Here is a 13,037-nt window from a genome sequence, read left to right as displayed (position 1 = left end):
AGTAGTTTTTGGGAGACTCGAAGAGATAGTAAGAGAGAGATACAGAGAGATTTATAGAGAACGGAAAACTTTTTGGTTAGCTAGCGTGTGTGAAAAAGGACTAAGAGACAAATCATAAACGAAACAGGCGCGTGTGGCTAAGGTGAACCAAACAAATAACTGAAAGACTTAGACTTAGATAGAAGATAGAGAGGTAGGTGGATAGATAGTTACAGATACAGATACAGATACAAGATAGATAGATAGATAGAGGTAGAGGAGAGAGCGCGCGAGTAACGAGTAACGAGTGTGTGTTTTGTGAGCGAGAGATTCATAGAGAGAGAGCGAGAGGTGGATAGAGAGTCTGTTGTATCCTGTTTTGATCCTATACATATATCATTGTTCGATATCTCCACCCGCAGAAGGAAGGAACAAGGAGCTGGAGCTGACTTACCATCTTCACCGCTGGAGGCCTGACCCACACCATCGGCGCCCAGAGTTCCCAGCTCGGCGGCCTGGATGATCAGTGAGACGCGGTAGAAATAATTCCGCCAGAAGTTCTCCTCAGTGATGCTATTCCAAAGTAAAAAACAAGGACAGAATTAGTGGGGAATTTCTGTGGTTAAAGAGTCTACTGCTCACATCTTGGGCACCAACTCGAATCGCATCGTTTCGAGCGCCTTGTCCTCGGCCATAATGGCTATGGCCGTGGGATAGGCGGTGTCATAGCTGAACTCAAAGTCCACGCCAGCGGGCGGGGCGCGTACAAAGTTGCGACGATCCTGGGCCAGACCCAATATCTCCTCCTTGATCTTGGCCTCGTTGGCATGTCCAATCCAGGGGGCAGCACCATTGCCAGCACCGCCCTGGCCCTTGATGAAGGCCTCCTGCTCTTTGTTGAATGAATCGAGAATAGTCTGGGAGTGATGGAGATTCGTAATTAGAAATTTAGATTGCAAGGATTATCACAATTATACTCACATTATCCTTGACTGTTTCCTTGATTTTGCTGCCGGCCTTGCTGATGGCCGATGACAAGAAGGAGCCAAAGTGTTTGGCCTGTTGTGTTACTTTTGTGGTAACTATTGGAACGAGATTCGAAAGTGATTCAAAGCAGATCGAAGGTTAGCTAATGGTTCATCTGATATGAATTAGTATCTTCAACTAAATGGGGTTGCAACTAACTAAACTAAACTACAAAGTAAACGTTTCGTTCGAGGGTTTTGTACTTCGGTTCGAACAGAAGAACAGATTGAGGGATTGAGGGGGTTCAAAGTTGAGCTAGGGATTATTTTATGCTACAAATAACTCTTGAATTAGTAACCTGTCACCGCTTTTCTATCATTAACTTTTTGAATTGGCAATTTCGGCACTCGACTTTCGCTTTCGATTATATCTTTCTCATTTCATTCGACATTGATTCGACATTTAGTAGAATTGTTGTTGTTTTTTTGTTACCAATCAAAGTGTGACACGTACTTTTGACTTCATCGCCCTTACCCTGTCCAATTTGACCCTCATCGCCAGTGGGCGTTCCGCCGCCCGATGCTGGATGCGAGTCGGCGCCCTCTGTGGCACTGTAATTATACAATTTTTCGTGCGTTTGGGGGGAAGAAAAAGAGGGCGAAAATTTATATAAGTTGCGTTTTTCAATACATAAGCGAAAGTCATGGTTGTGGCGTCATATACTATATTTTATAGGAATAATTCTAGATGTACGCATTTCATGCAGCAGGCAGGCAGCAAACCAACCAACTACAAAACTAATACTAGAAATTCGCGATAAAAGTTAAATGCTATAATCTTAGTAAATAGTAAGAAAACTATTATTTGAAAAAGAAGGCAAGGAGAAGAAAAACATGCTTTTAGGAAAAATATTCATCTTGGGTTTGGGATTCTGTCTCTCTGGTCATGACTTCTATTTCTATCGGAACTATGTATATTTATTTCTGATTTGTTTTCTTGCTCAATAGATTTTTGATATTAGTTCAGGGTTTATTTATGAATGAGATCTTTAATTGGATTAAAATTAGCACCAAGACTTTGCTAGTTCAGGAATGCAGAAGTTTTATTTTCAATCATAAAATCATGAAAGTCTTCCGAGGTCCTTGAGTTCTAAAACTGGTAGCACTGAAGCACTCTATACGATGCTAAACTTCTGAAGTACTTCTAGCTTACTGTCTAAGAATCCCAATGGATTAGGTGTAGGATCCGAATCAGGTAGCAACGAAAATCATCCCTAAGAAAGTCAATAAATTGAACCTGAAGAATCTCATATTATAATGTTGTACAGGAATCTTTGGAGTCTACTCAAAGGGTTCTGCATTTTGCATTTGACTGATATTATATTAAAAAAAAAAATGTCCAACATCTATAACGTTTATGTGTATTTACACGTCTTCATTATGCCTTTTTTACACACAGATATTTTCATATTTTATCATATTTTATGTATTTACTTGATATTTTTGATTTGTGAATGCAAAATGTCTTGAAGGATGTCCAAATGAATGATGCAATGGGGGAAACAGAAGAGAAACAAAAGTGGAACATAAATTTATGAAAATAAAACATAGAAAGAGAGTTTTAGAGCCCATGACGGAGCGCACTAAAAGAAGGCATGCAGCGACTAACTAGCATCATCATTTTCCATTTTAGAGCGACATTCAAGTGCAGAGCGAGCACAGAAACAGAGAGAGAGAGAGAGAGAGAGAGAGAAGGGAGAGGAGAAGGACATAGAGGAGGAGAGTGGCCCAAAGAGTTGGCCCAAAAGGATAGACTCTAGCGGCTACACAGAAACAAGTCCGAAGAGAACAGAGGTGCAAATGATAAAAGGGGTACAGGTACGGGTACATAAAAATGATACACAGAGGATAAAGGATACGGATGAGAGAGAGAGAGAGAGCTAAACAACAACACAGCGAAATGAGAGCACTCAAGCACTCAATATAGGAGGCACAATGATAATGATACGGATTATGATCGGAATAATGACAATGATAAACAACTACCAACAACAATTAGGCTTGAGCTTGAGGGTTTTTTTTTGTTCTTATCTACTGTACGGTACTGATGGGTAGCCATAGGACATTTGTTCCAGATATATATTGTGGATTTCGGTTTCGGTTTGGTTTTGATTTGGTTCTCCTTGACCTGGTTTTGATGGGCCGCTCAATAATGATGGAATCTGATACTTTGGGCAATTATCAAAAGTCGACAAATGATAGTTAAATATTATCCTTTTATCCTTTCTTCTTTGGACGCGTCACACACACACACACACACACACACCCAGACGCACAAAAAAATCAAACGAAATGAAATGTTTTTAAATCATACGAGAAAAATAGAGATGGGACTGGCTTTATGTATGTTGTATGGGTTAATGTGTTGTGTACTACAGATATGTATAGTATACCTAGCCATATGAGAATTGTACTTGATCATGATCTGAATGAAATGATTGAATGCTGGCTTGAAGCTATTTTATTTTCACAAAATTGTGTTCGTTTACGAGTTGGTTGTAGAACTTACCTTTAAATGGGGATTGGTTTGAAATGGGTCAAGTATCTGATTATGTATTATATATTATCATACCAAAGAACTATAACAGGTACTTTTAATCTTTATAGGTTCTGGAGCATCATAAATAACCGCTCTATTATCTATAGGCATAAGTTCAGAGGCATCTTGAAGAGTCGAGAGGATTGTATTCCAACTTTTTAAAGGTATCTTTTCTGATATATTTAGGATATATTATAGGTTTCTATTACAATTACTTGGAAATTCTTTATGAATTGGTAATAAAATCTTTGGAAATAAGATCTTAAGATTCTGAGATCATAACCAGATACTTGTACCCCTATTTTGCCAACATTTGTGTAAAAGAACATAATTTTGTTGAATGTCTTAAGCCAATTTGTAGGTCTTTTAATGGTTTTCAATTTTCAATTGGGCTTTCCACTTGTTATTATACATACTAAAACGTTTAAAACAGTTTCATTTAGTAGTGTGTGGTATTGTATAGGAGATGGGGATAGATACGAGTAAGGGTTTTATAGAGACACAGAGAGAGAGAGTGAGAGAGAGATAGAGAGAGGGAGTAGTATTTCGATTTGTACAGAAAGTTATTTAAAGGTGAAAAAGTGTTACTTTGAATCAGCAGAAGAAGAGAAATCGTGTGGCTTTAACTAAATATGCAATTATAATTGTAAATATATTTTGGTTAAGAGTGAAAAATGCGCAACAATAGTATCTGCAAACTAAATGTTCGAGAGAGCAGGTACATATATTCTCATTGGATATGGTTATAGGCAAAGAGTAGTAAATAGTTAGTTAGTATATAGTTTAAGAGTGGTTTTTGGTTAGTATTCAAGTAAACTGTGTGGCAGGAGGCATGGCATCTCAACGGTTGGTTAGAGGCAAACTATTGTAATGGTTGAGGCAAAACCAAAGAAAACTTCCAGCTTCTGCTGTGGGTCTTCTCATATTCATTTTTGGGGTAGGGGGAAGGAGGAGGAAGAGGAGGAGGAGGAGGGGGAAAAACTTTCAGTCAAAGACTTCAAACAAAAGGCAAAAGGGAAAAACTTTAACAAAAGGCTAAAAAACTTGTGGTGGCTGGGGGAAGGCTTAACCGGAGGTTAACCAAGGTACGGACCAAGGAACTAAAATACAAACGCGACTCTCATTTTCATTATATTTTTGGTATTTTGTATTATTTTTTTTTTTGTTCTTAGTTTGGTTTCTGCGGCTCTGCTGAGTATATAATTCCGTCATTGTTAAGCTGGCACCCATACCTAATATACCTCGACTTGTCGTCATCCTCGGCACCACTCACGGCTCCGGATCCGGCTGCGGCGCCGCCACCACCCTCCACGGCACCCTCAGCGCCCTCGGCCCCGTCGGCACCGCCGGTCTTTCGTAGTCCCGGGATCGATGGTATCGACGGCATCGCTGGCATGGCTGGCATCGACGGCATCGATGGCATCGCCGGCATGGCTGGCATCGATGGTATCGAGGCGTTGCCCAGCCAACCCTTGGCGCTTCCCAGCCATCCGCTGTAGAGATAGGGAGAGAGAGAGAGACAAAAGAGAAGAGAGCATTAGTGGGAGGTCCTTGATTGAGTGACTGACTGACAAAATGACAATCAATCTTTGCCCTAATTTGACAATATTCAATGCATGAGTGTGTGCATGTGGCTGTGGGTGGCTGTTGCTGAGGGCCTGATAAAAATCTATAATGTATTATGTCAAACAATAAGCAGACGCCTCAACATGTCAGCCACAACCACACACCCACACCCTCACCCACACACTCACACGTTAAAAATATACTCGAACTTATATAAGAAGATAATAAAATATGCACAGGGTAACATCGGAAGGGATTTTATTCTTAATAAATGGTATGCTCTTCTGAGGAATGCCATCATCTATGGGTATATTTTCTTATAAACTCTCTAAAAGCTTCTATGTTTTCTCCTCAACTGGAGACACCCTGTATTACAGGCTACCCTGTATTCCATAAATATAGGCAACGAGTGATTCTCGTTCCATTTCGAACCCGTTTTCGCAGAAAACACCCTGTACTGCACATGAGAGTCCCCCCGTCAGAGCTCAAGCCCGATTTATTGAGTAATTTTTGTCACACTGTCATAAATATAAATCCCACTGACAGGCACATAGGATACGTGACACACTCGCCTATGCTCGAGTTTCTGCTCCAATTCCTGCTTGAGATCTTTCGAATATATTACGAGTATATATACTTGAAAGTATACTTACATCGAACACTTCATTCACAAGTCTTGAATCGTTGGGGAACGTTCGTAATTATTAGAAATATTTCAATTCCAAACTTAAGCGAAACGATGCCAGCAGACAAAAGGAGGACCTGTGCAGGATGAGCTACCAGGTGCAGATTCCTCGTAAGCATTCCCTCTGCCCCCCCTGTGCCGTACTCCCTTTGAATATTGTTTTGTGAGTACACAGATCTATTGAAAATACAACGGCAGATCCTCCAACGTTCATCTCTCATCTAATCCCCAGCGTAAGCACCGCAAAGGCATAAAAGTTGTCTTCCTAGAGGAAAAAAAACAAAAAACAAGCAGCTTGCCAAAGGTGGTCCTCTCTATCATATACAATTCTGTTGTCTCGTCAAAATCAGTTACTTTTGTTTATGTGTTTGGTTTTTGTAGTTTAAAATTCTTTGATTTTAAAGTAAGTAGTTAGCAGAATAAAGGATAAATAAATATTTACTTGGTCAAGAAACTACGGCCTTTATAGATTCAAGTAAATGATAAAAATTTGAATGAATCGGGACCAGAGTCTGTGAAATCCAGTGGGTCTATTTATGCCGTACAATAGTCCCGAAAGAAGGTCCTCGGGCTTTATTACTCTACTTCAAAAATGAAGTGTGAAATGTTCCGAAATTCATTATGCATATGGTAGTTTGAATAGCACTGCATAAAATCAGCAAAAGGCGGCTTATCTTTTGCCTTACTGTACGAGCCAGTACTCGCATTGAGACGCATTTGCTGATAAAGCCCCTTAAGTCGTGGGGCACACACATACAAGCCAATCGATGGGGGGGATTCTATTTATTTTTTCTCTTTGGTCGTGTGCTCGGTTATTCCATGCACATAGTGCAATACTGAATGCTCTGTGGTCCCTGTGGTGGCATCTAGCAAAAAAGGAGGAAGAGAAAGGACACGCCGCCACCATCGCACTCCATGTATTGGTTGGGCATGGGGCAGGAGATGATGATGATGCACAACACGCATACAGAAAAAGGAAATGAAATAAAATTCACACAATGACAAGCAAAGGACTTCGTCCTCTTATGGCTCTTTGTGATGGCACTCCGGCCGTAATGCCGCTTCATCGATACGAATATCTGTGTGTATCTATAGTATATGCATTATGCTTCATTATATGACAAGGCAAGGCCACAGGAGTCCAGGCACTCTCCGTGCGGGGCACATGCCGCGTGACAAGTGCTCACTCATGCGTCAAGGAGCGGAACGAAAAAATGGCTGCGCAAATCGAATTAAATTGTAGCAAAAAAAAAAAAGAAACCATTAAATTTCCGAGGACTGCACTTAATTGTGGTGGAAAATCAAATTGAAGCGAATTGGGGTCAAGAGATTAAAGCAGCAAACAGTATGTCTGGCCATATCAAGCATACGCCATGTGGGCACACGCTCCAATTAGGAAGCCAACGCGATGCACAATGAGAGGAGGACGTTGCCATGTATATACACTGCATGGAAAATGGACAAGCATGGAGAATGGAGTTTCTGCATTTTTAAAGTCTTAAAGGTCCTCCGAGTGCCAAGGAGAGAGAATCAGATATTTAAGAGTTTTTCTCAGTGCATATCGTTTGTCAATTGACTATCGCTAGACATGGAGCTTATCATTAGCATTAGCTAGTCGCCAATTGGCCTGCCTCCAAGCTCCAAGCTAGTCGCTTCCCCTTCCTGCCCTTTTAGTGATTTATGCCTTCGTCTCGGACTGTTGGGGAGCCAAGGAGCGCAGGCTTTTACGCAATTTTGTTTGGCCTGTCAGGCGGCAACAGTTTTCCCGGTTTTTCCGGTTTTATTTATGGGTCCATGGATACCCATTTGGGGCCGTGCATAACTTAGTGGCAGAGCAGCCCGATAAGTGGTTCCATTGATGGGATGAGGGGCTGGTAGTCTGCTTCTTAAAGACCGACCTCTCTGGAATTATACGAATTACTTTTCCTTCTTTCGTATGTCTATAACTTTCCCAATGAAAATCATGAATTTCCATCCAAGTTCATAATTTTCCACGCATGTTTTCTCTGAAAAAATTGACTTTTCTGCTTTCATGTTCGGGTTTTTTCCTTCTCTCTTGTGATTTTTTGTTTGTGCCAGAGAGTGAAAAGTTTTAATTATAAAAGTTTGGAGGCAAATGCTGCGGCAAACGCAACTCGTAGAGAACAAGAAATACGACAGCCCGCAATGCCAGACCAATACCCGGAGGTCGGAGGTCGAGACCAAGAAAATGTGTAAAAACAAATTGAGTTTTTCCCCTGCAGAGAGTGGCCTCAATCCTCCAGACATCTCCATCATAAATCCAAAGGGTTTCTTTTACACCAGCAAAAACAAGAAAAATATTAATTATTGCTGCATTTCTTTATTCTGATTGGCTTTTTCCTATCCATTGAAGTACCCAAATTATGAATGCAAATGCAAATGATAATTGCCATGTGATGCAGAGGCTTCCCCAGTAAAAAGGGCAGGCGTTTTGGGGGATTAGCTTTAAGGTCTTTATGTATTATGGAAACTATGTGTATATGCAGTTTTATTAGATCGATATCCAAGGCTAGCTGCTGTCTGTCACCTAGCTGTGGTGTGAACAGAGACAAACACTCAGGACTTTGCCATTTAATAGACACAAGCCAGCTTTTATAGCTCCATGGGAGGGAGCTTGGGGAGTTTAATAGCTGCCAGGTTTAAAGACAGCTTTAAAAGTGTTCCGCCAGAGAGTTTTCCCCATTGGATGACGCGAAGAAAGCCTTAACTGCCGCATGCATGCCGTGAATGTTGAAATTTACTCTAAATTTTAACTGCTAGTTATATTTGAGCCTGTTAAATTTAACTGGCAGATAAGCCTCAGTGCCAGGACATGCTCTTTTAACTGCTGGTTAACTTCTGACAGACATTTGAGTAAATAAAACTTTGTGATCCGCTTTCCAGCCAACGAAAGAAGCTGCTTGTACTACCATTTCCCTTTTTCCATTTCGTGGCTTTTTCTTAGAATTTCTTTCTTTTATTTCCAGCTGCATTTTCTTAGAATTGCTTTCTTTTTCGCAGTGAAATTTCAACCGTTATTGAATCTATTTACCGTGGGACTTTACATCTTTTGTCGCTATTCTTTTGTCAGGCAAAACATTGTAGTGGGGAGGAGGGAAACGTGGTATGACACCCTTCACATAAAAAGGGACGAAAAGTGAATGACAAAACAACATGCCACACACACACACACACATAGCACTTATGTAAATTGCAGCCTGTGCAGGAAGCAAATGCTTCGGAGGTCTAGAGTTTTGTGGCAGGAGGGGAGGCGGCACGACGACAACTGAAATTGCAACTGCAACTGCAACTGCCAATGGGGAATGGAGAATGGCAAAATGTTGCAAGGCTGGCAGTAAAAGTAGCACTACAGACAGGGTATGGGTTGGGGTGGGGGTTCGGTTGCAAGTGACAAAGCTTGACACACCCACACCGCCTCTGTTTTTTGGGGGGGCGGGGAGGAGGGGATGCTCTGATGCGAAAATTGCATTGTCAGCTTAGAGAATGGCGTCAACTGTTGCTGGTTGCTGTTACTCCTTTTCCTCTCTCTCTATCTCTTTGTTTTTGTTGGGCTTCAATGGAGTGTGAGTTTTTGTCCATTTAAATAGTGAAAGAATTTAATTGGAAGGTACTTTCGTGCCCCTCCCTTTAATTGGATTGAGATTCGGGAGCCCTCTGAGAAGGCCTGCTGTGATTTCTCCCATTTCAAAGGGGGCTCAATCGAAACGTGACACGCCATATCCCTTCCCATGCCGATGCCCATGCCCATGCCCTTGCCCATGCCCTTGCCTCATGTTGAAGGGCCAATAACTAAGCCGCATGGCAACAGCGTTAGCAGTGCGTTCCGTTGTCAGGTTGATCCCCGTCTGCGTAAGACCTACACAATGGCCCTGTGTTTAAAGATAATGCTTATAGGAAATTTATTACATTTGCTTTTGTGACGTGCGACGTGCGACGAGGCGGGGAAAATAAAATGAAATAAAGCTAAATGCGTGTATAAGGCGCAAAATAAATGATACCCTGGCGATGGCCAGAGAGAAAGAGAGAAAGGACACCTGCTGAGCTTCCGTTTTCGCTAACAGAGAATTTCCACCATCATCATTTTCATCTGCAGAGCAGAGCCCTAATGGCAGGCCCTCAACGAGGGCAGATACATGAGTACAAAGGAAGCTACAGCCTTCTGAAAGTGATACTTTCGCCAAAACTCTTCAAACAACCCACTCCCTGCCAGAGGGGCCTCGGCGCAACAGCCAAGGCGCCAAGAAAAATCCACATTTGACAAATTACCGGCAAGCAGGTAAACAGCAAAAGCAAAGCAGAGACAGGCCCATAGTCTCTGCTCCAAATCCTGCCAGAGATGCCTTTCGAATATACTTCAGAGTGTGCTCACATCGAACACTTCTCATTCAGTCTAGAGCCTAGGATCGTTGGGATACGAACGCAAAATAAAGCAAACAAAATTTTGTATAATCGTAACTTTCTGTTCAAAAATATTTTCGTTCAAAATTAAAAAGAAAGATGCCATCAGAAAGGGATCGATGTGCCGTCTGCCTGTGCAGGATGCGCTGCCGGGTGCAGACGCCGTGTAAGCATTCCTTCTGCCGGCGCTGCCTGCACCGCTGCTACTACGAGTGCGCCAACAAAAACTGCCCCCTGTGCCGGGCTCCCTTCGATTATTATTTGGTCAGTACACAGATCTGCACATATGGTAGTACTACAGGTCCTTTAACGCTCATCTTCCACCGCATCCCCAGCGCAAGAACCGCAGATACATCAACGTTGTCTTTCTCAACTAAAAACGGAAAAATGCAGTAGGCAAATGGTGGCCCGTCTCTCCACATGGTCTCATTAAATTCGTTAAAATCAGATTGCTTTTGTTTAAGAGTTGTTAGTTTTTTTTGTGGTTTAAATGTTCAAATTCAGTTTTTTCTTTTGTTTTTTAAAGCCATGGAATGTTGTGATTTTTTGGTGGGTTCTTTAAAGCTGTGACTATATTTTTTACAGTTGGCAGAATATAGAATACTAGGGGAAAAGACCGCTGAACACTCGATTCGTTGATCTGCCGATATGAGCAAAATATTGGGACTTCGACGATCCAAAACTTTTGGAGATATATAATGGAGAGATAATTCTGTGCCACGCTGATTCGACAGACCAGACGAGACCATTCAGGTATGTACTTGGACAAGGAACTCAAGCCTTTATAGATTAAGGTAACTGATTAAAATTGGAAGGAAACAGGTCTGTGACTTGGAAGATGGAAGGAAGCATACCTTTGAAAGGGGGAATCCTTAAATACATGTATATATCCTATAGATTGAAAGCAGCACTTGAACGCCCTCTGTCTAATAAATGGCGGTAATTGAATAAACTTGGACTTTTTTATACTTATCCGACAGCGCACTTAACACTAAATAAAATCAGAAACGAGGGGGAACGTTGTGAGTTGCTGCGGACACCGCAACTCTACGGTTATACCCGATACTAAGTGAGTATGGCTCTCCTCCGGCAGACGCCGCTAATATTTAACGACACGACAAAGAGTGCGTGCGAGAGAGACAGAAAATCAGTCTGAGCGTGACGTCGGGCGCTGCGTAGCCACTGCAAATTGATTTGTTCCTTTTGGCTATAAAAATTATCTGATCTGATCCAGATTCACCAATCTGATAGATATGGTCATTATCTATGATTCTGCGTTTTTAGTTTTCTCGTATCCTCAATATTGTGGATGCAACAGATTTTCGTCCTTTGTGGGGGCGGAAGGGGGTGGGGCGAAATTTTGAGATATACGTTTTCTAGTGAGATCTAACAGGAGTGCGGATACTAAATTTGGTTACTCTAGCTTTAATAGTCTCTGAGATTTGTGAATATCCCCAGACTTGCATCCTTTGCGGGGGCGGAAGGGGGTGTGGCAAAATTTCGAAACAAACTCGTCTCGGTCCGATATATTAGGAGTGTGGATACCAAATTTGGTTGCACTAGCTTTTATAGTCTCTGAGATCTAGGCGCTAATGTTTTGCTCTAAGCAAAGCCGCCTATGCTACCTGTGTGTTAGAGAGAGACAGGGCGAGAAAAAATGAAATTGTTTTCTTGATGCTGGCTATAATAGTAATACGCTCCAATTCAGATTCTGCAGTCTAAAAGATATGGTCATTCTCTACGATTCTGCGTTTTTTGTTTTCTCGTATCTTTAAAATTGTGGATGCCACAGATTTTTGCCCTTTGTGGGGGCGGAAGTGGGCGGGGCAAAGTTTTGAAATATTTTTGTAGCAGTGACATATCACAGAAGTCTGGATCCAAAACATCGTTGCTCTAGCTCTTATAGTCTTTGAGCATTAGGCGCTGAAGGGGACGGACAGACGGACAGACGGACAGACGGACGGACGGACAGACGGACAGACGGACGGACGGACAGACAGACATGGCTCAATCGACTCGGCTATTGATGCTGATCAAGAATATATATACTTTATGGGGTCGGAAACGATTCCTTCTGGGCGTTACACACATCCACTTTTACCACAAATCTAATATACCCCAATACTCATTTTGAGTATCGGGTATAAAAATCCGGCTTAACCGTTGCCTTACTTTACGAGCCAGTACTCGCATTGAGATGCTTTTGCTGATGTAGCCCCCTAAGTCTTGGGGCTCAAACAACGACCCACACGCAGTCCAATGGATGAGGGGGAAGGACTGTGCTTTCTAGGAAGGACGGATATTACATGCACCTAGTGCAATATTCAATGCCTCTGGTGACATCCAGAAAAAAACAGCAGAAGAAAGGAGATGCTGCCACCACCTTTCTCTGTGTGTTGGTTGGGCATGTGGCACAACACGCATACAGGAAAAGGATATGAAATGACATTCGAGTTTTTCTGCGCAACACATTACACCCCCTCGATTCGTTATTTGTTTTGTTTGTTGTTTATTTGGCTTTTGTTGTTTCAATTAAAGCGAGGATATATGTAGGTACTCAGGGTATCAAATATTCATGACAAACGGCGCCCAAGTGGCAGCAAAAACAAAGCCAAAATGTCGGTCATTAATTATTCAAAGCGTGAATTGATGAGATTGAGGGATTGGCATAAAGCCCAATCAGTTCAAGGGTCACGGCTTACCCGATTGATAATTCAGTGGCACAACCGCTTACGCCCAACTTTAAGCTGATTATAAAATCTGACCTTAAGACTGAGCTTGTTTAGGGGGGATAATTACAGAGCAGAGCCTTCGAGTTGGCTAA

At 41.9% G+C, this 13,037-nt stretch overlaps 2 protein-coding genes across 15 annotated transcripts in view; one reads left to right on the top strand and one right to left on the bottom strand.

The window, feature by feature from the left end:
* The window catches only part of LOC6591900 (synapse-associated protein of 47 kDa), a 33,431-nt gene that overhangs the window by 5,296 nt on the left and 15,098 nt on the right, over positions 1 to 13,037 (bottom strand). For 9 of the 14 annotated variants that reach the window (XM_026984589.1, XM_026984598.1, XM_026984590.1 and 6 more), the window contains 5 exons: positions 4,776 to 5,036; positions 1,459 to 1,556; positions 961 to 1,061; positions 622 to 896; positions 434 to 552 (listed from right to left, as the gene is read on the bottom strand). In XM_026984589.1, coding sequence (XP_026840390.1) covers positions 434 to 552; positions 622 to 896; positions 961 to 1,061; positions 1,459 to 1,556; positions 4,776 to 5,036 — 854 coding nt within the window. The remainder of the gene's footprint in view (positions 1 to 433; positions 553 to 621; positions 897 to 960; positions 1,062 to 1,458; positions 1,557 to 4,775; positions 5,037 to 13,037) is intronic. The other 5 variants (XM_026984592.1, XM_026984595.1, XM_026984602.1 and 2 more) reach the window with 3 other exon arrangements.
* LOC113564950 (tripartite motif-containing protein 65-like) lies at positions 10,238 to 10,718 on the top strand. The gene is made up of 2 exons (XM_026984603.1): positions 10,238 to 10,477; positions 10,549 to 10,718. The coding sequence occupies exons 1-2, from the start codon at positions 10,313 to 10,315 to the stop codon at positions 10,588 to 10,590; spliced, it is 207 nt and encodes a 68-aa protein (XP_026840404.1). The 5' UTR covers positions 10,238 to 10,312; the 3' UTR covers positions 10,591 to 10,718.

This window comes from Drosophila persimilis, unplaced genomic scaffold (genome assembly GCF_003286085.1).
Source record: "Drosophila persimilis strain 14011-0111.01,24,50 unplaced genomic scaffold, DperRS2 tig00000000-arrow-pilon, whole genome shotgun sequence".
Classification (NCBI taxonomy): domain Eukaryota; kingdom Metazoa; phylum Arthropoda; class Insecta; order Diptera; family Drosophilidae; genus Drosophila; species Drosophila persimilis.
This window is presented reverse-complemented; position numbering and strand designations above follow the sequence as displayed.